Source organism: Narcine bancroftii, chromosome 6, assembly GCF_036971445.1.
Source record: "Narcine bancroftii isolate sNarBan1 chromosome 6, sNarBan1.hap1, whole genome shotgun sequence".
Lineage (NCBI taxonomy): Eukaryota > Metazoa > Chordata > Chondrichthyes > Torpediniformes > Narcinidae > Narcine > Narcine bancroftii.
Window position 1 is genome coordinate 72,180,447 of NC_091474.1, and position 25,705 is coordinate 72,206,151.

At 46.0% G+C, this 25,705-nt stretch overlaps 1 protein-coding gene across 3 annotated transcripts; it reads right to left on the reverse strand.

Annotated features, from left to right (window-relative positions):
* Positions 1–1,993: 1,993 nt before the first annotated feature.
* Positions 1,994–24,247, reverse strand: caly (calcyon neuron-specific vesicular protein). 3 transcript variants are annotated; one of them, XM_069885304.1, is made up of 5 exons: positions 23,850–24,247; positions 13,598–13,752; positions 10,482–10,601; positions 10,027–10,140; positions 1,994–4,895 (listed from the first exon to the last, which is right to left on the reverse strand). In XM_069885304.1, exons 2-5 carry the CDS (start codon positions 13,724–13,726, stop codon positions 4,692–4,694), a joined length of 567 nt encoding a protein of 188 aa, XP_069741405.1. In that variant the 5' UTR covers positions 13,727–13,752; positions 23,850–24,247; the 3' UTR covers positions 1,994–4,691. The 3 variants fall into 3 exon arrangements, with proteins under 3 accessions (XP_069741405.1, XP_069741406.1, XP_069741408.1); XM_069885305.1 differs by lacking the exon at positions 23,850–24,247 and adding an exon at positions 23,552–23,825; XM_069885307.1 differs by lacking the exon at positions 23,850–24,247 and adding an exon at positions 21,648–21,726.
* Between the last annotated feature and the right edge of the window lie 1,458 nt (positions 24,248–25,705).

A 25,705-nucleotide genomic window follows, 5' to 3' on the forward strand; every position in this document is an offset into this window, starting at 1 on the left:
GACAGGGATGCAGTGTTGCAGGAGCTCACAGGAGCACCACTCCAATACCTCAGGGGGCAGGTCCTCCACCTCCTAGTTGCTGTTTTTGGTGACCTATGGCAACTGACTCTGATTTCAAGGTAGTTAGAACACCCTGCGATGTAGACTTTGAAATGTAATCACTATTGCCCAGGTGCACACATCTGTTAGCCAGTACTACCTTCAGTATGGCTCTACGCAGGTCATTGGGTTCGAGAATTCCAAAGATTCACCTTCCTTGCAGAGAAAAAATTCCTCCTCATCTCTGTCTTAAAAGAATAATCTGGAACAATGCCCCATAGTTTTCAACTGTGCTCTGAGGGACAACCCCATGGGGATCTTCCAAGGGATACCAGGCCCAACACTGAGATTTCTGGGTACCCCATGATATCAAAGTTTCCAGGATTGGCCGTGAGCTGCTTGCAGTGCCATTCTCCGAGTGCCCTGGGCTGATTCATTGCAATCCTACTGAAGATGACCGGTACAGCACTATTCCACAGGCTGGGCCCGCTCACCCTTCCATAGTCACCAACTCTGAGTCAATGGCACTAAGAGGAAGGTGAGATATTGCTGTCATTGTACCTGTCAGTTTAAATGAGCATATTGGGTCTTGCGAATATGGATGTTATTTGGTTTTATGAATGCAGACAGCAAAATATTTTTAACATTCTCAAAGGAACATTTGCAAGAGTCAGAGAGTAGGCCTGCAGAGGCAGAATCTCATCACTGTGGAGCAAATGCCTGCTCTGCACAGGCCCTCCCTCTCACTATCATCTGACAAGGCCTGTCAGAATCCTACAGCTTTCAACGAGGTCATCAGTCTCCTACACTCAGCTCCTGCTCAATTGTTCCTCAGAAGACTACCCCTTCACCCCACGTCCAGCTTTTCTGAAGTGTTTCCAATGCAAAGATGTCTTTCCTTAAAGAGACTGTGGTGCAGTATTCCACTAGTGATCTAATGAATGTCCTACAAAGTTATGGAAAGACCTCTCTGTTCTAATGCTCCATTTCTGTTACCGCCAAAGGCCAATATTCCATTTGCCTCCTTGTTACTCGATGGTCCTACCTGGTAACATTCCATGTTATGTAATACAATGACACCAGATCCCCCTGAACAGTATCATGGAATTACATTTGGGCCAATATAGTTAATACTATTAAGTCTAGGACCACTTCTTCCATATTTAACCAACTCTTTCAGCATAACCCTCCTCCTTTCTCCCACATCTTTATGAAGTTTCCTCTTTGATAATTCCCCTAAAAATCTCTGGTGAGACCACACTTAGAATATTGTGTTAATTTCTGGTCACCTCATTACAGGAAGGATGTGGAAGCTATGGAGAGGGTGCAGAGGAGATTCACCAGGATGTTGCCTGGATTGGGTAACAAGTCTTATGAGGCAAGGTTAGCAGAGCTGGGACATTTCCCTTTGGAGCAAAGAAGGATGAGAAGAGACTTAATAGAGGTCTACAAGATTCTGAGAGGTGTAGATAAGGTGGACAACCAATGCCTTTTTCCCAGGACAGGAGTAGCAAACACCAAAAGACATCTGTACAAAGTGGAGGGAGGACAGTTTAGGGGTGACATCAGAGGTGTGTTTTTTTTCCCACAGAGAGTTGTGGGGGCCTGGAATGCCTCACCAGGAGTGGTGCTGGAAGCTGGAACATTAGGGGCATTTAAGAGACTCTTAGACAGGCACATGGATGGAAGTAAAATAGAGGATTACAAGGTAGGAAGAGTTTAGTTTATTTTGGTAGGAATCTATAGGTCGGCACAACATTGATGGCTGAAGGGCCTGTACTGTGCTGTAGTATTCTAGTTAATATTGATAAGTTGTGGGTGAAGACTGCCACCCTCACTCCTTGACTCCAATGTTACAGCAGTGGCCCTGGCTACTGCTTAATGTAGACACAAAGGGCTCTGGACCAACTGTTCAGATGTATTAAAAAGCCAAGAGACTTGTATCTGAACAGAAAACTGTCTATTCATTTTATTAGTTTCAGAGCAGGTATCACTGTCTTCATTTGGCACTTCAAACACTCTAACGTGCTGGTAGCAATGTGAAAATCACAAGATCTATAAGAGCATACAAAGTGTTGCTAAATTAAGTGTCATACAGACTGGCTGATACAAAGACAAATGCTGACAGAGATATCACAACAGTATTACAAAGCTCATTACACTTATTGGAAGCAACATCTCATTTGATTTTTAGACAAACAAAGGTGACCTGCTGCAACGTAATTAAAAATCTGTCAGCTCCTGTACCATGCCTTGCAAGTGAATACTGCAGAGAGAAATGAATGGATTAGTTCCACAGCAGGTCAGTCTGACATTCATGCAGTGATGCAGCCATTTCTGGTCTTTCTGTGCCAGCTCTGTTCATCAGTACACTTTGTACCACAACCGGGCAGGGGAGATTTTATCCCTAACCTGCCTACAGAACAATTTGTGGAGAGCTTTGAGCAGATTGCTCCATGTTCTCAGATACCCACCCAAAGCTGGACTGAACACTGGTGATCCCCTGAAGCCACACAGCCCACATTGTCCTTGGGTCGGAGTGCATCCATGGAAAGGAAGTTTATAAAGATCAGGTCGGAGTGCAGAGCCAGGAAATCCCGACATGAGCACTCTTGCAAAAACTGGTACTGACTACTCGATGGATTGAGGAGATGGACTTATTTGGTAACGTGGGAGGCGGTGGTCAGAAGCAAGATTGAACTTATAGCTCAGAGTTCCTGTGTGCTTTGGGCTAAACTCTTCACACACCTCTGTCCATGATCTATTCCTAAACCAGATGTACAGAAAGTGTCCTTTACTCCCTTTAGCCAGAGACTCTGGCCCATTCAGTTTCTCCTCCAATGATTTCCTACGTGACTGAAATAATTGTTTTGCATCTAATATGACAAGTTATTCATTCTACTTGAATCTACTGTTAACATAAATGGTCCCATCCAATTACAAACCATTTTAGTAGTGCTCTGTGTAATGTCTGCCAGCATGAATGTGAGGTTTTTCATGTGAAAGCAAACACAGACTGGCACACACAATATCGACTGAGGCATACGAGTTCTGCAGGTAGCTTTAGACATGCCACTATAGGGCACAGTCTGAGAACTCCACAGTGTGGAACCATAAAGATGTGAAATGAATAGTATGAGGCTGTGGAATTTGTAGCAGTGTCTGCTGGCAGAGCTCTCACTGCAGAGTTGTCCAGTCCTGTGAGGACAAAATCCCTTTGATGTTAAAACAGAATGCTGGAGGTCAAACAGTGTCCCAGCGGACATTAGCCCTCTCAGTGCACACACCAGTTACCAGTGGATATTAGCCTCTCAGTGTACACACCAGTTACCAGCAGACATTAGCCCTCTTAATGGGAAATCTGGAAGGCAAAACTCAAACAACATGTCACTTTAATAAATATAAGGAAATAAACATGATTGTTTACACATTAGTCAACCAATATCTGCAGGATGATGATCCATTTGCTTTCTGCACTGTTATCCAAGGAAAGTTCCCCCTCTTGGAGCTGTGCTGATAAGGAGGTCCCACCCATGGTTCGTTCAATTACCAGAGCAAGGCCACAAGCGAGTCTGAGTGTTTGACGAAGGCCATTGGAACAAAAATTATCAACTGAAGCTGCGGTTGCAAATCATCTTGTCATCTTTCTCATCTGTAAACTCTGACCTCAAACCATTCGTTTCATGCACTCCCTCATCCTCTGGGTTCAAGAAGAGATCAAAGGCGTTGCCTTCAAGTTTGAATGTGCAATGATGGAGAGGTAGTGTTTGGGAATTGGGGACAGGTGAAATGATGCAAACCATCAGAAATGGTCACAGCACTACTGGTGAGCATTTTGATCAGTGACGTGGGTTCCGAGGACCGAAATTACCTGACCTGCATTGCAGGAATCAGCAATTCATTTCCACGGGCCTTTACAATCTGGGCTCTGAAGCCTAGTGATATGAAAATGCTCTTCCAGTTCAACCCTGCTGCTTTTTATCGATGGAGTTGGGGTGGATTTTTCAGGACTAGGCAAATTATCCCAACACACTGCAGCACACCACTAGTCACAGGCCTCCAGTCTGAGAAGTAATTGTCCACGGCCACTCACTGGCTTCTCCCACACAGCCAATGTTCTTGAATATTTTAATATGAGATTTCACATCCAAAGTACAGAGTACCTATGAATAGATGTTAAAATTCTCAAAGATACACTACACTTCAAATCACCAATGCCTGAAGAGGGCGCACAAAATCAGTGAACCAGTGCAGACTTGAAAGGCCAACATGGCCTGTTTCCGCTCCGTAAATGGTTATATGGTTAACCCGCTTGGGCAAATGATATTATGTGACTTGATTGTGGCTCTTTTTCTCTCCCTGATTCAACAACACACATTCAGGTCAACAACAGCACACTCTTTCTGATCCAGACAAGTGCTCTCTTATCACTATTACACAGATGTTAACAAATAACCACACACTAGGCGTGTGCACAGACCTGTAATATTGCAGAGGTAAACTCTCACACATTTGCACTCAAACTAGCACACACACAACTTCCACACACATGCACATCCTTAAGAGAAAGATTTGTTCCTGGTAAGAAGATTTATATAATGCTTGAGTACTTCAATAAATAAGAGATTAATTTATTTTCTTTCTTGAATCTTCTATTGATAAAGGTTGTTAGGTTCTTCCTTTGATTTTGCTAGTCCTTTCAAGGCAGGAAGCACTGGTAACCATGGTGATGAGAGATCAGGAATGGTTCTCTTAGCCTGACTTAAGTGGCTAATAACCGTGTAGAGGCTTCTGCGGGAGCCTGCCTCCTGCTCAGAGTAATACATCTCCAGAGCTGTGGGGGTACAGTGTTTGTGCTGCGGAGAAAACAGAATATACCATGAGAACCCGGCGAGAGGCAGCACAATCCCTGCTGGACGGCTGCAGGGCTCACTGAGATTCTCCGGGTTGGACCATGCTCTGGAGAAGTCGGAACAAGCTGTTACGCGGGTGAAGGCGGCCGTGAAGATCTCGCCCAGTTTCCCTGCCTTTTTAAACATTTATTTCAACAGCAACCTTACAAAACACAAACTATACATAACAACTACATCTTACTTACATTAACAGAGAAAAGAAGCAATTTGCGATAGGTGGTAAGCAAGCCTGGATTAACCATTAAGCAAAATAAGCAGATGCTCATGGCACCAGGGGAAGGGGGCATCACAGAGCTTTTTCGAGTGCCGGATTTACCATGGTGCAGCACAAAAAGGGGCTCCCACAATACATTTAAAAATAACATATATATTCAGGTTATTTTTAATATAGTTGTGGGGTCTGGCCAGGAAGGAAATGGAAGGGTTGAGAAGGAACCATTGATGGGTTGTGCTTAGGGCATCAGTTGGCCTTAATCCAGCCTTGGCAGTAAGTCAATACCGCCCCTCTGGTATATTCATTTTACATTTTAAATTAAAATCCCATTATTCCGATCGACAATACTCTCCATCTCCTGGGGGAAACCACTCCCAGAACTTGGCCATCGCACTGTCCCCTTAGATACCACATGCCCATCTAATGACACATGGGTCCGGGCATTACCCCAAAAGAGGGGCAGGCAGTCAGCCTGTCTGACTGTTTTCCTGCCTTCAGTAAACGTGGAAGATATGCAACTGATCCAAATATTACACGTCTCTCACACTTTGTTATCTCTGCTGGCCACATAGAAGGCATTCACATGGCATAACTATATAAATGACGGGCCACATCACCTGGGATATTAACAGCAAATGTACAAGGGATTTCATTCTGCTCCTTTGGGTCTGTGGACTCTGCTCCATAAACAAATGTAAGAAATCTTCACTGCACCTCACTGGTACCCTAGACATATCAATCACACAACAACTGTGCAACAAATCTCAAGGTTTACCCTAACCAACAGAGATTTTTCCCCTGAATAATTTAGAAATTTACCTTCTGGCGGGAACTAGTTTGCACAATCTGCTGCACCACTATTGCCATGATGAATCATGAATTGTCAAACAGTTTCCCATCATAATGCATCTCATACATCGTGAAAGGACAAGATAAGTAAGCTTCCAGGAGTTTGGGAGAACATCACAATGCTACCCCAATCCTTCTGAATTTCTCCTTCCAGTTTAGCTGTTCTTTCAATCAAATGCTGCATTTGTGACAATCAGGAATTCACAATGGTGACCGAGAACGTACCAGCTATCTGTATGTGACTGTCATATACAGTACAGAAACTGGTACATGACAGCCAATTTATCTTCCTGATCTCATCCTGTTTGCCTGCACTTGGCTCACTTCCTATATGCACCCGCCAAAATATCTTTTAATCTTGTAATTGTACCAGACTCTGTGACTTCAACTCAATCAGTGTGATGCATTCCCTCAAGAAGATGGCACCATCATCAAGGACACCCCCCCCCCCTCCCTCCCAGTCACAATCTCTTCTCACTGGTACAGAAGCCTGGTCCAGCACTTAAAAGTTCAAGAGCAGCATTTTTTTTCCAGCAGCGATCAAACACTTGAACTTTTCCACCTCACCCAAACACTACTCCAGGAGCAAAGATCGAACTGCAGATCCATAGAATATTACAGCACAGAAAACAAACCCTTCGGCCCTTCTAGTCTATGCTGAACTATTATTCTGCCAAGTCCTACTAGATCTGTCTGTACTTCTGACACAATATATTTTTTGAACTTTCAACCAACCAACTGTGAGTATATATTGTTCATTTTCTCTTCTCTTCCTTTTATAATTATTTTTTCTCTAATGTGGTGTCTTAATTAAACTTGAATTGTTTTTTTTTAAAAGTAACTTTGCCACAATGGTCGCTACCACACTTTTCTCTTGTGATATCTTACAATTTTGGATCTGTAATGCTCAATACCACTGCCACAAACAATACATTTTATGACACACATTCATTACAATAAACCCGATTCTGATCGAATGCAGCAAGCAAGATTTCCATTGCATCTGTACATTGTACCTGTGTAAGTGCTCTCAATCTTTCACTCCTTGGGAATCTCATGCCACATAGCCAGCATCCTCCAGTGTAAACCTGCCAATCAGGTCCCCTTTAGAACTCTCCCCTCTCACATTAAACAGCACCCTCCAGCTTTAGACACCCCACCATGTGACAAGCCATTTCATCCATCCCCCTCATGATTTTAAGTTCAACAAAGGCCACCCTTCAGCCTGCCTTGCTCCAGGGGATACAGTTCAGCCCATCTCTCTTCACATCCTGAGCCCACCAGCCCTTATGAATCTTTTCCCACCCTCACATCCTTCCTATTGTACGGTGATCAGAATTGCACTCATAACTTCAGGGTAGGTCTCACCAATGTCTTGCACAGCTTTTGTATTCAATGCCAAAGTGAGGTGGACAACTCTTCCTCACCACCTGGTCCATCCATGTTGCTGCTTTTAGAGAACCATGAACTTGCATCCCATGACCATGCTGTTCACTGAGTAAGCCCTGGGTATTGTCTGCAAACTTACTAACCAGGACTCCAATGTTCTCATCCAAACAACAGTGGACCCAATACCAATTTCTGCTGCATGCCTGATCACAGGTCTCTAATATAAAAGACAAACCATTCTACCACCCCCTGACTCCTCCCATCAAGCCACGAGTGAATCCGATGTGTGCTGATCTTCTTGACAAGATCCTGTCATGTGAGACCGTGTTAAATGCCATGTGGATGCCCATCTAATCTGTGCCAAACTATTATTGGTGTATTTTAATTAAAAGTATAAATCAAGAGGGCCAAACATCAGCAAATATGAGAACAGCACAAGAAAATGCCGATAGTGGAATCTAGAGCAAAGCAAAGCTGGAGAGATTCAGTGGGTCAAGCTGCGCCCGTGGAGAGAAATGGTGAGTCAGCATTTCCGATTGGGACCCTTTCTCAAGATGTCATGGGAAGGGGAGATATTATACTTAGAAAGGAGGATGGAGAGGTACAGGTGAGAGGGTTTAAGGTGATAGGATACTGATGGGAGAGGTGGAGAGACAGGAAGAGGGGAGACCATCAGGTGGGCGAAGAGAAAAGCATGGAATAGAATGCCTTTCCTCTTTTTTTTATACAACATACAACTTTTAAAACTACAAGACACAAAACACATACAGAACTACAACTAAAACCACCATTAACGTGGCAAAAACCTGCAAGAAGCTGTAGTCACGACCACCTCTCTATTACACCGTATTACACATCAAATTCAAACACAATTTAACTCCGTTCCCAGAACTCACCCACCGCCCCCTCGGACACTACATACACCCACTCCAATACTGCACCGGCCCGGACACAACTCCAAAGGGGGCAGGCAGTCAGTTTGCCCCACCCCCTCGAATCCCTGCCTCCTTGACCTGTGGCCAGACCCAGCGACAATCCAGCAAGGAGATCCTCCAAACAGCCGACCCCTCCTCTGCACCGGGCGGTCATAGATCAGGAGTACGGGGATGAAGTGCAGACATAATTTGAGGAGCATCCCCTTCTCTCAACCTCCCTACCCCAGTGATCCCAACCCGACATGACGACTGACCATTTCCCTCCGCGGATGCTGCCTGGCCTGCTGAGTCCTGCTGGCTTCAGGACCAAGACTGGTTGACTGAGGTCTATCTCTAAAGGGATTTACTGCCTCGTATCACTAAGTAAATGCCATCCTTTAGTTTCCGAATTAATGCTTTCAAGAAATGTTTGTGTCCTTCAGATCTCCCAGGACCTAAAGGAATCAAGTTATGGAGACAACAGCCAGCTTCGTTTATTCTGTGTGAAATGGAGCATTTGTATTTGAGAGAATTGAGCTCATCTACCTCGCTCCCAAGCAGTAAGTGGTCTAAATTCTCACCCCTCTGAGGTGGTGCTGAAAGAGATAGTTATTCAACAGGAAAAGTTTAGTTCCAAATCATATATTTCCACCCATTAAGGAAATATAGGGGAGCCATGTTAAATTAGTTTGTTACAATAACAATCAAATCAACTTTACGAATTGGGATGAAGATCAGTAGTGGATGGAAATGTGGGTCTGTCCAAACACAAAGGAATCCCAGTTCACGACACATTGTAGAATGTTGCTGCATTTGGTACTGTACACACCTCCAGTAACTGCAGCCAGTGGTCGCACACTGTGGACGATGTTCATTGAGCTCTGCTTTGAACAGTTGGGCAGGACATGGAGAACGAGCTGTGATATGTTGGTACTGTGTACATGATGGCATTGTACACCACAGTGAAAACAGTGTTTAAGTGAACAATGGCACTGTAAAGGGAGGGGGCTGCATTGTGTACTGTACAGTGATTACACATACATTAAACAATATTTTACAACACTGCAACATAATGCAGTAGATAGTCCAGTGTTGGAGGAAGGATCCAAAGTCTGCCCTGTTGTCCACTATATCAGTACTGTGTGAAATTATATGTTATGCCATTTTAGACCATTTTTACAATAGACTATTAATGCATTAGTATGTGGTACAATGTAGGGTGGCAGTGGATGGTGGGTTCACCATAGCTTATCAGACCTACACTATGCTGTCCAATGTGACATTGGCTCTGATATTATACACTGTATTACACTGGGCATGGTTCACGACTCAGCTAGCAGAAGTAAATGAAATCTTTCACTCCACAGATTCCTGTTCTCCGATTACCCCAGTGCTGTAAGGGTTCATCTTGTTCTGGGCCAGTCAGCAAGACTTGAACCAACTTGCTTGGTGTGAACCTTCCCCCGTCCCTACTCACCCCTCCTTGCTCCCCATGATCTCCACTCTCTCCTGTTCGCTACATGTGAGAACCTCATAACACCAACCCTTCAAATGCATTCCTCGAGACGTGTTTATTACAAACTCCGAGAACAGAACATCTGAACGCTTTAACTGAAACTAAGTCTTTCTGCCCCACCAAGTTCCCAAGCCTGTCCCAAATCAGTGCAGCTGTGTGTGGGAATTGTGGAAACGCTGGCAGTGTGCTTACCTTAAATACAAATCCTTCAGGGCAGCTTAACTGATCATACCAGAATGCTTTGTACATGACCAGCATTAGGAGGCAGGCAAAGAACACCATGGTAATCAGGATCAATCCAGTGAGCTACAGGGAACAAATCAACACCATGGTTAGCATTATGGTCGGAGCAACACCCTTGCAGCACCAGTGATCCAGGGTTTGAATCCAACGCTGTAAGGAGTATGTATGTTCTCCCAGTGTCTGCATGGGTTCTCCCGTTTCCTCTTCCCTTCAAGATGTACTGGTGTGGTAGGTCAATTGGTGTATTTGGGTGACACAAACTTGTGGGCCAGAAGGGCTTGTTACTGTGCTGTATGTCTAAATTAAAATGAAACTTCCGGTGAGGAGTTTGCAGGATCATTGAGCTGGCAATGAAGGAGGAACACATTGCACTGGACAGTCGGGAAATGGGTCATGCAGCTTACCTTGACCTTTTCCGACACCTCATCGTAAAGGTTAATGTTGAGCTTCTTAATTCCAGGGATATGCATCTCTCTTTTCTTTTTCGGCTGGATCTGATACTCTGTTCTGGTCTTCACGATGACCTTGGCATTGGATAAAAGTTAAAGAGTTCAGATCCAAGCAGCACCAAAGTGAAATGGAATCCACCACCCACCTGTCCCTTCCCCTTGGTCTCCCAGTCTGCATTCAGCAATGTTCTACCTTCTCCATCTAGATTGCTATGTATGGATGGACTGAATGGCCTCCTTCACTGTAGTTCAATTTAATTCCAGGATCCAGCTGTGAGCCAATCCACCCCACCTGCTGCTGATCAGGGTGTGAGGAAAGAAGGGTTCTCTCCAAGAGACCAGCTCAAGGCACAACTCTGTGCCTGTCGATTGTGACGAGTGCTGCACAAGAGTTCCCTGTGGAGAGAAACTGGGGAGACGACCCTACAGGACAGTGACCACAGCAGCAGACAAGTGGGAGGCTCAGTGGCTGAGGGACCCACACAGCCTGCGGGCGACCGGCGATCAGGGGACCCACATGGAACCAGGCATCGGAGCTGGAATTCAAGAGGGTTCTGAGGGCACGAAGGGCTCCCAAAGGGCCTCACACACTGAATGTTTCCTGATCATGTCAGAGGTTTGGGTCTGGAGCTCAGGTTGCTGATAGACACCCTATTTGAGGAACAAAAAGGATTCAGCAGGTGGGCACTGGTAAGGGTAGGCTTTAGATATCAAATATTTTGTTCCTCTCTTCATAAACTGTGGGAATGCCAGCCAAGGCAGGGGAATGCTCCTCTTGCAGAATGTGGGTCATCAGGGAACCAGCAGTATCCCTGACAAGTTAATCTGCGAGAGTGGCATCCAGCTACAGCTCCTGTCAAGCCGAGTTAAAGAATTGGAGCTGGAGTTGGATGAACTCAATCATTTGGGAGGCAGAGGGGGTGATAGACAGGAGTTACAGGGACACTATTACACCTTGGAGGAAGGAGGAGGAGGGTAGATGGGTGATAGTCAGGAGAGGGAAAGGGCAGGTAGTGCAGGGCACCCCTATGGCCGTCCCCCTCAATAACAAGTATATCATTTTGGATACTATTGGGGGAAACAACCTACCAGGGATAAGCCACAGTGATCAGGTTTATGGCATGGTGTCTGGTCCTGTGGCTAAGAAGGGAAGGAAGAAGAAGAGGTGAACTATAGTGATAGGGGATTCCATGGTTAGGGGGACAGATAAGAGGTTCTGTGGAAGAGATTGAAAATTCCCGGATGGTCTGTTGCCTCCCTGGTGCCTGGGTCCGAGAAAAATCAGATCGAGTTCATGGCATTCTCAGGAGAGAGAGTGAGCAGCTAGATGTCGTGGTCAATGTAGGGACCAATGACATAGGTAGGAAGGGTGATGAAGTCCTGCAAAAAGGGAGTTTGTCATTAGGTTGAAGGGCAGGACCTTCAGGGTAGTGATCTCAGGATTGCTACACATGTCACGTGTTAAGAGGAGAATGTAGCTTAACGTGTGGCTAAAGACATGGTGAAGGAGGGAGGGCTTCAGGTTTCTGGATCATTGGGCTCTGTTCCAGGGAAGGTGGGGCCTGTTCAGATGGGAAGGTTTCCGTCTGAATTGGAGGGGGGACTAAGATCCTTGTGGGAAGGTTTTGTAGTGCTGCCCTTGGGGTTTAAACTAGATTTGCAGGGGAATGGGAACGGGAACCAGACGGTCAGAGCAGATAGAGGAGTAGAGGAGGGAAAAGATGATGTGAAAATTACATGTACCATTAGAAATCAAAGGGTTGAACGTGGTGAAAATATTCTCAGATGCATCTATTTCAATGTAAGAGTTTTGTAGGAAAGGCAGATGAGCAGAGCCTCCAGTTCTCCGGCAGCCTCTGCAATTGCACAGACTCCCATTCTATCCATACAACCATAGAACATTACAGTGCAGAAACAGGCCCTTCAGCCCTTCTAGTCTGTGCTGAACTATTTTACTGGCTAGTTGACCTGACCTGCAGCCTGTCCATCGTCCTCCATACCCCTCCTATCCATGAACCTGCCCAAATTTTTATTTAATGTTCAAATTGAGCCCACATTCACCACTTCAGCTGGCAGCTCGTTCCACACTCCCACCATTTTCTGTGTGAAGAAATTTCTCCTCTTGTTCCCCCAAACTTTTCCCCTTTCATCCTTAACCCATGTCCTCTGATTTGTATCTCACCTACCCTCAGTGGAAAAGCCACCTTGATCACCCTGCAGCCCACTCTGTCTATCCCCTCATAATTTTAAATGCCTCTATCAAATCTCCCCTCATTCTTCTATGCTCCAGGGAATAAAGTCCTAACCTGTTTAACCTCTCCCTGTAACTCAGTTCCTCAAGTCCAGGCAACATCCTAGTAAATTTTCTCTGCACTCTTTCTATCTCATTGATATCTTTCCTGTAGTCAGGTGACCAAAACTGCACACAATACCCCAAATTTGGCCTCACCGATATCTTATACAACTTTACCATAACATCCCAACTCCAATACTCAATACATTGATTTGCGAAGGCCAATGTATCAAATGTTCTCTTTACAAATGAGATGCCATTTCAGAGAATTTTGTATCTGAATTCCCAGATCCCTCTGTTCTACCGCACTCCTCAGTGCCCTACCCTTCATCAAATCGAGATTCAAGCAGACTTGAAATCGAACAATGGCCTCCGGAGATTCACCGAAACATGCCCATTTATTGCACCCCCGCACCTCATTCCAACTATGAAAGCAAGCTTCATCAGGCTGCCCTTGTATTTTAACACCATCTTCTTCTGTTCTTGCTATGTATTCTATTCAAATATTTTGCTTCCCCAGTTCAGCCTCTGCACTGTGGGAGTGTCTGTGGCCCCCTTTCATTTCATTTCCTGCCCTGTTTCCAGACTGATAAAAACTGTTGGCAGGTCGCTCACGTCAGGGTTGAGCCATCAAAGAAAGCAGTTTTCAATTCTTTCTAAAACCAATGGAATTAATGCAATCTCTGTCCTAATTAATGTGTAATTCATGGATAAGTGTGAGCTGCCTCCTGCCCACCAGTGCTGTGACCTCTCTTCATTTGACCGAGAATCTGTGTACCTTCTCAGGAATGGATTGTTGGAGCTGAGTTACATCCAGTGGAGTTAACAAGGGGATGTTGTCAAACCCATCGTCTGCCCTCAGTTCTTTCTCGGTCTTCTCAGAGAAGTTGCATCCAGGTTTCACCATGTCTCACTGGAATGAGTAACAGCAGCCTGTAAAAGAGGGAAAAGTTAAAGTTAAGCAGGACGAGGGTGGGAGGGTGGGGGAAGGAGAGAGAAGGTGCTACCGCTGGTGCAAACCCGTGGAGAGCGAGGGAGCGGAGATGCAGCAGTCCCGCAGGATCCAGCCGCCCAGTCGATTGTCAGCTCTGCACTCTCCCTCTGCCGAGGGAGCCGATGGTAGTTTTAGTTGAAATCCCGCAACCGCGGGCCTGCGCCCAAGTTGGTGGCACCTATTAATCGGCAGTAGCCATGAGGAGCTGCAGACTCCAGAGAAGCAGAGGACTAGAACAGGGCACCAGAGGGGAGAATGGGACATCAGGGCAGGGCCAGCCAGCGCAGGCTGTCCCCATACTGATCCCACTACCCCGCTCTCTCCCCACAGCCCTATATCAGTCCCCACACTGTGGGGCGGCCGACGAGGACTGTTAGAGCTGGGGCGGCCTGACTGATATAGGGCTGTGGGAAGGACGTCCCCACACTGACAGCCTGCGCCAGCCGCCGCACAGTGTGGGGACTGATATAGGGCTGTGGGGAGAGAGTGGGGCAGTGAGATCAGTGTGGGGACATCCCTGCGCTGACAGCCCACACTGGCTGTCCCAGCTCTAACAGACAGCCATCCCAACCATGACAGCCGTAAGGGACAGGAGCCGGAGTGCACTCCGAGACGCCTCCCGTGAAGCTGTCCCTTTCAGATGACCAGTGCTGCTCTTTCAGCACTGCCACCTGAATGACCATTCACAGGTCTGAATCTGATTCTTCAGGCGCATTCTTGGCGGAGAATGCACCTGAAGAAGCCTTCTGACTGACTGCAAGCCTGACAGTAAGAACTGTACGAGGCACGCAAATTCCTGCCAGTGGCAAATCTGAATGCCTTGCAGCAGGCAAAAATAAATTTAATGTAATACAACACTTTTTCTTACTATGATAATAAATTGGATCATGAGAGAGAGAGAGAGAGAGAGAGAGAGAGAGATGTAGCTCCAAGTTCACAGTGAAACATATTTCAGGAGTAATTGTGATTTCACAGAGGAACGTTTGGATCATTTTACACAGATACAAGTACTGGAACTTCACACAAGTATAAACACAAAAATACTGGAGGAACTCAGCAATTCTCACAACGTGCATAGGAGGATTAGATATATTATGGACGTTTCAGTCCTGAACCCTTCTTCAGGGTTGTATCTTTCCCTCCTATGGACACTACTACAATGACAGCGTTTGCAGACTTTCTCATTTCACTGGAACTTAGGAAAGCAAAACACTAAAGTTTGCTGCGATTGTAGTTAAAAACACAGAAAAGCGGAAGAACTCCGCCAATATCACTGCACCCATAGGAGGTAAAGATGTAACCTTGAAAAGCTCAGTCCTGAAACATCAGTAATATAGCTTTATTTACCTCCGATGGACACTGCAAGGCCAGCTGAGTTCCTCCAGCATTTCTGTGCTGTCTGCTGCTCCATTCCTTCCTCAGGTGTTGCCAGTCTCGCATTCTGAGTCTATTTGTGCTTTATCTGAAGCACCTGAAGGACAATAACGGCCTTAGTTCTGGAGCAGCTCCATGTATCATCAGGGTACAGTCAACTCCACCTCCACTTTCCTGCCTCCTCCATATACTTTCTTTTCTCTGTACAAACAGCTTTTGTTCTCCTCTACTCTTCACCCAATCCCCGAACTGTGCTTCAAGTATAGGTTTCCGTCCTTCACCAGTGGTGACCATAGGAATTTCTTCTGAAACCTTGGCTGTCAATTTCCAATGAAATGTTAACTCTTGTTTCTTTCTTCATGGCCTGGCCTGACTATTTCCTGCATTTCGTCTTTATTTCACCGTTTGTATTTTTGCCATTTCCAAATGACCAAAGACTCTTGAAAACGTCTGTAAGTATACCATGGAGAGCATTCTGGCTGGTTGCAACACTATCTGATACAGAGGAGCCAATGCACCGGACAGGGAAAACCTCCAGAGGGTTGTAAACTCAGCCTGCGACATCATGCGCACCAGACTTCACTCCATCGAGGACATCTACAAGAGGCGGAGTTTTAAGAAAGCAACCTCTATCCTCAAGGACCCCCCACCACCCAGGCCATGCCCTCTTCACTCTGCTACCATCGGGGAAAAGGTGCAGGAGCCTGAAGATGAGCACCCAGTGGCTCAAAGACAGCTTCTTCCCCTCCGCCATCAGATTCTTGAATGAACCACAGACATTGCATCTATTTTTTGCATAATTAATTTATTTTTAAAATGTAATTTATAGCAATATTTGCACTGAAATGCTCCTACAAAACAATGAATTTTGCGACATCTTCATAACAATAAATCGAGATTCTGATGAGTTTGGTTGATAGACGGAGGACTCATTGCCCCAAGCAATTCATCCTGTTCTATGCAGCTGTGTTAGCAACTTCCAGATCTGTTAAATTCCAGTGCTGTTTTACCAGCCCTTCCCTGAAATGTTGCCCATGTTTCTTTCCAGTAGAACCAGCTACCAGACTTGATACTGATTCGCTCTAAGGCATTTAGCATTTCAAAAGCCTCACGTTTGTCTCCCCTGCTTGGGGATAATGACATCACTCTGCATCAGTCTGGACCGCTCTTTTACCTGTCAGTTACATCTGTGTGTGTGCTCCTCTGGAGGAACCTGGATGGTTTGCATTGTATTATTGGAAACAATGGCTTTGACTTCCTATTTTATGTTTCTATTCACCATTTTGATCGGAGACTTTGCTCTCTGCCAGTACCCCCTTCCCCCAATGTTATTACTGCTTCTAATATTGAGCAGACTGTTCTTATCTGTCCTTCCCCCATTACAGTCAGGGGACCAAATCAACACTTTATCAATGAGAAACCTATTGCTGTTTCACTGTCACTTCAGCCAATAGCCAAATCAAAGTTTGACTGAACATGCCACTGAATGGGCAGGATGTAGAATCAACTTGTGGGGCCAGAAATCCATGCACACTGCACTGTTGACTTTCAGCTTCTGGGATACTGTGGAAGAAATTTTATGAAGATTGACACTGTCACTCTGTGAAAGACACTGACATTAACATAGTTGGTGAACAGCTTGTTTTAATACAGGGTCTGTTCAGCGAGATATCATTTAGAAGTTTCGCCTTACCGTAGTCAAGGGCACTAGCAATGGTTGTTAACGCTAACAGAGATTACTGATGTGTCCTTCTTCAAGAACTAAGTTGTAGCCTTAACCATAGACAAGAACATTACTAACTCTCTCTTTCATATTAGATAAAACAAAGATTTTAACACAAAAAATTGAAGGTCTTGATGTAGTTTTTGATAGGTGTATTCCATGATGTACTCTTATTTTCTGTATCAGCTTGTTTATCTTTCTGTACAAATATGTGTGCTTGTAGAAATAAATTTCAGAATCAGATAGCAATGGAAACTTCTGCCTACTCTCCACAATGTATCGTGTGATATAAAGTCTGTGAAACGATATTTGAGGTCTCTGATCAGTTAATTTCGTTGACAGATACAAACCAGTTATTTCTGGAATGGAAGAAGATTCCAACTGTTTTTGAGTTGAACGTTCAGAATCAGAATTTAATGTCATGAACAAGTCCTGAAAGTCAATGCTTTGCGGCAGTATCATGTTTCACCCAAGCCCACCTGCCATGAATCATACTTACACCAATGACACGAGTGGTGAATATGCAGAGAATGATGTCAGTGCTAGCACAGCTCCACTCGATGTTGGCAAAGAAAACTGGGTCGCATATTCTGAGTGTGTCGGTTGCTCGGCATTCTCAGAAAGGTTAAATTCCCACAGTGGAGCCGCATGGATTTTTAAGCATTTCCCTGGGCACCAGCCCAATTCTGGAAATTGGGTGGTGAACAATACAATGACTCAACAGGTTAGGCAGCATCTGTGGAGACTGAACCAGTGAGAAGCCATTCAATTACCCCATTCTATAATGAGCCAAGCTGCTTTCTGTGGGTTTGGCCCTCACCTTTGGAACTGACCTCCATCATTACACCATGATAGTCCTTGGCAAATATCCATTTGAGGAGATTCAGGATGTCATTCAAAGACTCTCAAAAACTTCAACAGGTGAACCCTGGAGAGCCTTCTGGCTGGTTGCATCACTGCCTGGTATGGAGGCGCCAACTCTCTGGACAATAAACTCCAGAGGGTTGTTAACTCAGCCTGCATCATAACAGGCACCAGACTTCACTCCATCGAGGTCATCTACAAGCGGTGAAAAGCAGCCTTTATCCTCATGGAGCCCCACCATCAGGAAGGAGTTACTGGAGCCTGAAGACGAGCACTCAGCATCACAAGGACGGCTTCTTCCCCACTGCCATCAGATTCCTGAATAATCAGTCAACTAAACTCTGCCTCACTTTCTCTCATTTACGCACGGTATCTATTTATTTATTTTTGAAATGTTATTCTTGTAATATTTGCATTGTTAACACTGCTAAAACACAACAAATTTCATGACATGTTCATGACAATAAATTCTGATTTTGAAATCCCAGTCACCTGATAAATTCCCCTCCAATTTTATCCCCAATCCATGACCCCTTTCACTCTTCAGACTCCAGATGACTGCTTGACCCACAGTGGTGGACCAATGAGGGGCTCTGTGTTGAAGAACAGGAGATGGGCTGTTGGCAACTCGAGGCGAGGAACCCATGCAGGCTGGGGTGACTGTGGCCACTGCAGACTGCTGGAGACTGGTTCAAGACTGGCCGAAGGGGGACGAGATATTGGAACTGGGATATGAGAGGGTATGAGGAAGCTGAAGGCTTCCTGATCGTGTCAGAGTTTCTGATCTGGAGCTTGGGTTGTTGATGGTTTGGACTGGACTCATGAGGCGAATCTATGGACACTCGGTGACTCCGGGTTGGGGGGGGGGAGAGAAAGAGACTTTCTTTTGTTTCTCGTTCTATGACTGTAAGAGGCAGACAAAAACAAATTCCATGTAATATTACCCTGACTTTATTACATGACAATAAATTGAATCTTGATTTCATGATGGAAAGGGCAGAGAGAAGCTCAACGCTATTCAGAGTTTCTGCTTTGTGGCTTCTTTATGCTGCAGAAAATCGACTCATCCATCAACCAGTCTCTAGGATTCGGGAGCAGAATTTGGCCATTCAGCCCATCCTCCTAGCTCCCCCACACCCCAATATCCTCAGAGACATTCTTCTTCCCCAGCCTTGTCTTATCCTAGTTCCAGTAACCCCTCCACAGCTACACGTGAGTGGCACATGGATGAAAGAAAAATAGAGGATTACGAGGTAGGAAGGATTTAGTATTTCCTTGGTAGGAATATCTAGGTTGGCACAACATCGAGGGCCGAAGAACCTGTACTGTGCTGTAATATTCTACATCATGTAGAAAGGCATCTCATCCATAATCCCATCTCCAGATACCCCTCACCCCGAGTAGAATGATTGACAGTACCTATCCATGTACCTCACCTCAACTGTGGTCACAACCTCCACAGTTTGATGCCGAGCTGAGGTAGGCCCAAGCTTTGAGGTCAATAGTTTACTAAATGTTTGAACATCAATCATACCATTCTATGGCACACTGATCTATAACATTCACTGTCAGATGCTTTTCAAGTTAAACATTATTTTTTCCCATCGATTACACTTCAAAAGCATTCCACCTTTCAGTCTGTGTTTCCCCACCCCAGCATCAAGGAGACCCTCAGCCAGTTAGATGCTAAGTTCCAGTGCCTCAACTCCAACAGGGATTTTGTGTGGAATTTAATGCCAATTTCTGAGTATTGCTTGTCTTCACACTCTGTCCCCAAGATTTAGGTTGCACAGACTGTTGAAAGGAAGAACTTTAAATTTTAAATATACACGGAACAGGCCCTTCTGGCCCACGAGCTCATACCATCCAATTGACCCTTGTCTTGGTGTGGTAGGAAACTGGAGCACTGGAGGAAATCCACGCAGACGCGGGAAGAATGTACAAACTCCTTAAAGACAGCAGCTGATTGGATCCAGATCGCTGGCGCTGAAACAGCCTTGGACCAACTGCTACCCTAAATGTGCCACCTATTGTGTCATTTTTCAAATCAGTTTATTTTAATTAAGATACAAGATTCTTGACAGCTAATCAAACAAGCATTATCCCGGGGCTAACTGGCTAACCAATCAATTTCTGAAGTCCAATCTAGTCCAGATGGAGTAAGGAAGAAAGATTTTAGCCGAGGAGTTTGTTCAACAATCAGTAGTATCAGAGTTACTTTTAATGAAAGTACCTTTAATTCCAGAATATGTTTATGTCACGGAGTGCAAATGTCCCAACTACTCTGTTTAGAGCGACATAAACCCTAGTGCCATAACTCAGTTCCTTACTGAGATACCATGGTGTAATATGTAATATTTTATGACAATTAAATCAATGTTTTCATTAATGAATCAGAATGGAATTAGATTTTTACTTTTGCGAAGTGATTTGGCCTGGAAATAGTTGCCATGAAGTGATAGATACGCTGTGAACAAATACAGCAGTGCCTCGCTTGCAGCAGGGCTCATTCCTTATCTTAACACTAAACCTCGACACAGTTCCCCACCCTGCCTGCAATAAAATCACATCTTATCCTATCTTGAGGCTCAGCTCGAAGACAGTGAAGGTTTGTTAATTTGCTGGAACCGTCACTTTAAAATGATTTCCTTAAAAAAAATTATATCACCGCACTGTGGCTCTCTCAGCATGAAAGCAGTTCTGGCATTTGTTGGATGCACAAGATGGTTTGTCTCAGTGAAGAATCTTGAGAAAAAGGCAAGAAGATGAAAATCTTGAATGCAAAGATTTGCCGTGCAAAGCGTTAAGTCAATCTCGGCATAACCATGACAAATCCCCTCACCGGGAGATTCTTAAAATTCCATTGCCTTATAAGTTCATCTAATTAGTTTCTGTTTGATCTGACAATAGCAGTTTATGGCTATGAAGCTTTAGCTTCAAGCAACAAAGGGGTGAATATTGTCTCACCAATTTATGCAGGCTCTAGACACTAATGAGAAACAAGTTCTTCAAGTATGCTGGAGAGAATGGGTGACCTTCCCAACAGGGTGTTATAGGATACCCAGCCCTTTTGTTACTCTGCATTGAGTTCATTTTCAACGTCAATGATAACCATCCAAAGATTTCACATTGCAAGCTCCTAAATGCATGTATAATCATGACTTGTACCTCTGAGCCCTTCAACGAATTTTGCAAATAGCAATAGTGAACTTCTATATCACGTCTGTTATATTCCACAATGTTGGAATTCTTTGTGAGGCAACTCTGTAAGCAGTGGATGAACCTGCAGTTCAAACTCAGTGAGTGACATCAATTCCCAACCAGGAAATACTTGGATATTGAAGTCCTTTGTTCAAAGCACAGCTCTCTGTCCCAGCCTTCAGTCACCAGTTCTGCTACCTTTACACTTATCAGATATTTATTCTTAAGTATCATGGTACATTATTTATCACCATAATATAAATACAAATGATTGTCATGTTTTGTTATATTACATAGAATATTATAGCAAACAGGCTCTTCAGCCCTCTATGTTGTGCTGAACTCTATCCTCCTAAAAAAACACTAAACCCTCCCTACCTCTGTTTTTCTTTCATCCGTGTGCCTAAGATTCCCTTAAATGGCCCTATTGTCCTAGCCTCCACCACCATCCCCGGCAATGCATTGCCAGCCCCCACAACTCTCTGTGTAAAAGACTTACCCCTGATGTCTCCCCAAAACTTTCCCTCCTTCACTTTGTACACATCTCCTCTGGTGTTTGCTATTACTGCCCAAGGGAAAAGGTGCTGATTGTTCACCTTATCTATGCCTCTCAGAACCTTGTAGACCTCTATGAAATTTCATCTCATCCTTCTACGCTCCAGCTCTGCTTACCTTAGTTCTGCTAGACTTATTTTCCAATCCAAGCAACATCCTCTGCACCCTCTCCATAGCTTCCACATCCTTCCTGTAATGAGGTAACCAGAACTGAACACAATCTGCTACATCTGTAATGATGCAGAATGGCAGGACGTGGCTAGTGGCAGGAATATCACAATGTTGGTAAACAAAAAGTCTGCAGACACTGCAAAAATGGAGCAACACACAGATTGCTGGAGGAACTGAGTGGGTCAGGCAGCATCTGTGGAAGGCAACAGATGGTTAACATCTCTGGCTGAAAACCCCTCATCAGGAAAACCAAGAACTGGGCAAATACCCAAATAAAAAGATGGGGACAGGGAGAAGCGTGGGCTGGTAACAGGCAGGAAGTTCCAACGCTCAAGACAGAAAAATAATGCAGAGATTTGTGAACTCAGACAGTATTATCACAAGCTTCACTTCATCAAGAGCAGTGTCTCAATAAAGCAGCCTCTATCCTCAAGGACCCTCACCACACAGGCCCTCTTCACTCTGTGACCATCAGGAAAAGGGTACAGGAGCCTGAAGATAAACAACAAATGGTACAAAAGCAGCCTCTTCTCTGCTGCCATCAGATTTTTGAATGAACAATGAACTCACTGCCTCACTTTCTCTAATTTTTGCACTTTTTTAATAGCAATATTTACACTGTAAAGCCGCTGCCAGGTGGGGATCTGTTCTGACAACAGGAGCTGATCATCTGCCGACGTAGAGATAAATTTTATGATCCAACGTGAAACTCTTATTAGGATTCTCACCTAACGTTTAAATAACCATTCTGGTATCAATGTTGACCATGAAAATAAACTGTGATTCAGAATATTGCATTGTCACATCCATTTGACTGAGTGGGCTACGTCTTTCTCAGGCCTCTGGTACCACGCGTTAACTGGGAGACCAAGAGTTGTGGTCTCAAAGTGCTGGTCCATCTGGTTAATTGTGAGAGGAACTCACAATTTAACCAGGGAAGACTGTCAACATTGGTCATTTAAAAGTTAGGTAAGATTCCTACTAAAAGTTGTACATTGGATCATGAGATTTATCTCATTATTGGCGATGATCAGCTCCTGTCCATCAGAACAAATTCCTACCTGTCACTAGCCAGATAGAAACAACCTACACAGCCCATCACGACTATCTCTGCCATTCAGCAAGATTATGGCTGATCTACCTCAGTCCTACCTCCCAGCACATGCCCCACATTCCTCCAGATCCAACACCAAATGGCCTTAAACCAGGTTTTGTCCATGAGGTCAGCATCATTTTTCTCTGCCTTTTATCATAACCAGCCCCTCAGGGGTGGGAGTAGGAGAGAGGGGGAGAGGGAGAGGGAGAGAGAGAGAGAGCGAGCAGGTCCGGCCAACCCAAGACAACTTGCCCCCAAACCATGGCGCTACTCACACCCCAGCACAGGGCGCTACACACACCCCCAGCACCCAAACCAGGGCGCTACTCACAACCCCAGCATCCAGACCAGGGCACTACTCACACCCCCCAGCACCCAAACCAGGGCCCTACTCACACCCCCCAGCACCCAAACCAGGGCGCTACTCACAACCCCAGCACCCAGACCAGGGCCCTACTCACACCCCCCAGCACCCAAACCAGGCCCTACTCACACCCCCCAGCACCCAAACCAGGGCGCTACTCACAACCCCAGCACCCAAACCAGGGCCCTACTCACACCCCCCAGCACCCAAACCAGGGCGCTACTCACAACCCCAGCACCCAGACCAGAACCCCTCAGATGCACCGGCGCCGGGTCCCCCGCCCGGGGACCACAGTTGCAGTGGACGGGGAAGTTGTTCCCAACAACCCGAGAGCGGCTGCGGCCGGAGCCGGCGGGACGGAACGAAAAGACCCCAGGGCCAAGCGCTCACCTTGCCCCGGGTATCGGGGCGTCCCTCGCCGTGGACAGTGGGGCGGTGCCGGTCAGTCCTATGGCGGTATGGAGGGGCTCAGGCTGGCAGGGGGCGCCCCGGCTTCTCCCCCCACCCGGGGTTACTGCAGGCGGCTCTCCCGGTACCGGGAGCTGCAGCCTCGACACCCAACTCTTTGTCTCCGCAGCCACATGCGTGGGGACCCTCCCGCTGGGGGCCCGCGTCCCGTGGGTGGACCCGGGGACCGGCGAGACTCTCCCCTTGCCAGTGTGGAAGGAGCAGACGGCGGCAGCGTTACCTGGGACACGGCAGAAGCAGAGGCTCAGAAGGGGGGCGGCGACAGGTTCCCGTCGCTCTGGCGGGGCTGCGGTGTCCAGGAGCCGGCGAGCAGCTCGGGTGTGGGAAAGACTGAATGAGAGGAGAGGAGAGGAGGGGAGGGGAGGGGAAGGGGAGGGGAGGGGGGGTGGGGAGGGGAAGGGGAGGGGAGGGGAGGGGGGGTGCGGCGGGGAAGACTGCGGTTGCCGAGGCGATGCTGTCAACGCCAATGACTCCCCAGCTCCCTGACATCTCCGCTGCTCCTGTGTGTCGACTCGTTCACATTGCGTTAGCGGGGACAGCGCACGGGTGGGGATTGCAGCAAGATGCACAAAGATGCTGGATCCCTGCAGGGGGAGGAATGGTCTGAGGAAGGGACAGAGTGTGGGGGGGGGGGGGGGGGAAGAGAAGGAAGGGACAGAGTGAGGGGGAGAAGAGAAGGAAGGGACAGAGTTTGGGGAGGGAGAGAGAGAAGGAAGGGTCAGAGTGTGGGGGGGGAGAGAGAGAGGAAGGGACAGAGTGGGCGGAGAGAGAGAAGGAAGGGACACAGTGTGTGGGGGGGAAGAGAGAGAGAGAAGGAAGGGACACAGTGTGTGGGGGGGGGGGGAAGAGAGAGAGAGAGAGAGAAGGAAGGGACACAGGTTTGGGGGAGTTAGCATCAGTTTGGCCCCAACACTAACATCCACACTGATGTGTTTTCCCCAGCAGTATTCCCCTGGACCCAAGGTCAAGGCTGCAACTTCCAGTACCACCTCCCTACTCCCTCCCTGCCCCACCTGCCACTACTTGTAGTACCCCCTTCCTCCCTTCTACATGATGATTGCATCCTTTGCTCTCAGTCTGAATTCTATGTGCATTCAGCAAAGACACCACCACCAGGAACTGCCCTGGTTTCAGCCTTGGTGAATGCTGGTGATGTATATAAACATCTTCTCAATGACAGGAGAGTTTCATTTTTGGAAATGATAAAGAAATGTAGTCTCACACTTGTACTTGCAATTATTCTCTCCTCACTTTCCAAGGCTGTGGACAATTATGGAAATTGTTAATTCTGCGGTGACACGAAACTGCAGTGAAATGACAATTCAACAGAAATGCACCACTGCAACATGAAACATTACAGGGGAATGTTTGCTCTGCTTCCGTTCTGACACATTGGTGTGGACTGAGAGAAAAAACCGGATGAGTATGAAGGCAGCCATATCATGGAGCACAAGCCATGAAGCTCAGCCAGGGCTTTGGAATAGTGTGGTGTACGTCTTAAAGATTGGATAAACCCAGTCTACAAGTGGGGAACATTAATGGACATGTTGAGCCCACTGTGGCACACATCATGGAGAGGGGATCAGAGACAGTGTGCCCATCTTTCACTGAAGCTCATTTGTTTTCCAACTGACCCGCTAAGTTATCCACTAATAAAACAGTTGTTTGACGTAACAAATTCATTGACTGCATCATTTACTAATGACTGATGTACTAATGCAATGGAAAACAGTTTCATGCTCTGCCCAGTGACTTTGATCCGCTGTTGGTTTCTCCAGGGCTAGCTAAATTTCTAATACTGGACTAGTATTTAAGTCACTCTGCATGCTTACCACCTAAGATCAACATGCTTCTGTAATAAAACAGTTTAAATTCAAACTGGTTATCAGTCTGTCTCTGTCCTTCGTACCTTCCCTCTGTTTCCAATGTCTTTTCTTTTACACTTATTAAAATGAGTCACTGACAGAACAGTTGGCGTAGTGGTTAGCACAACGCTGTTACAGCACCAGCAATCAGGAGTTCGAATCCAACGCTGTCTCTAAGGGGTTTCTCCCCTTGTCTGCTCCCTGGGGGCTC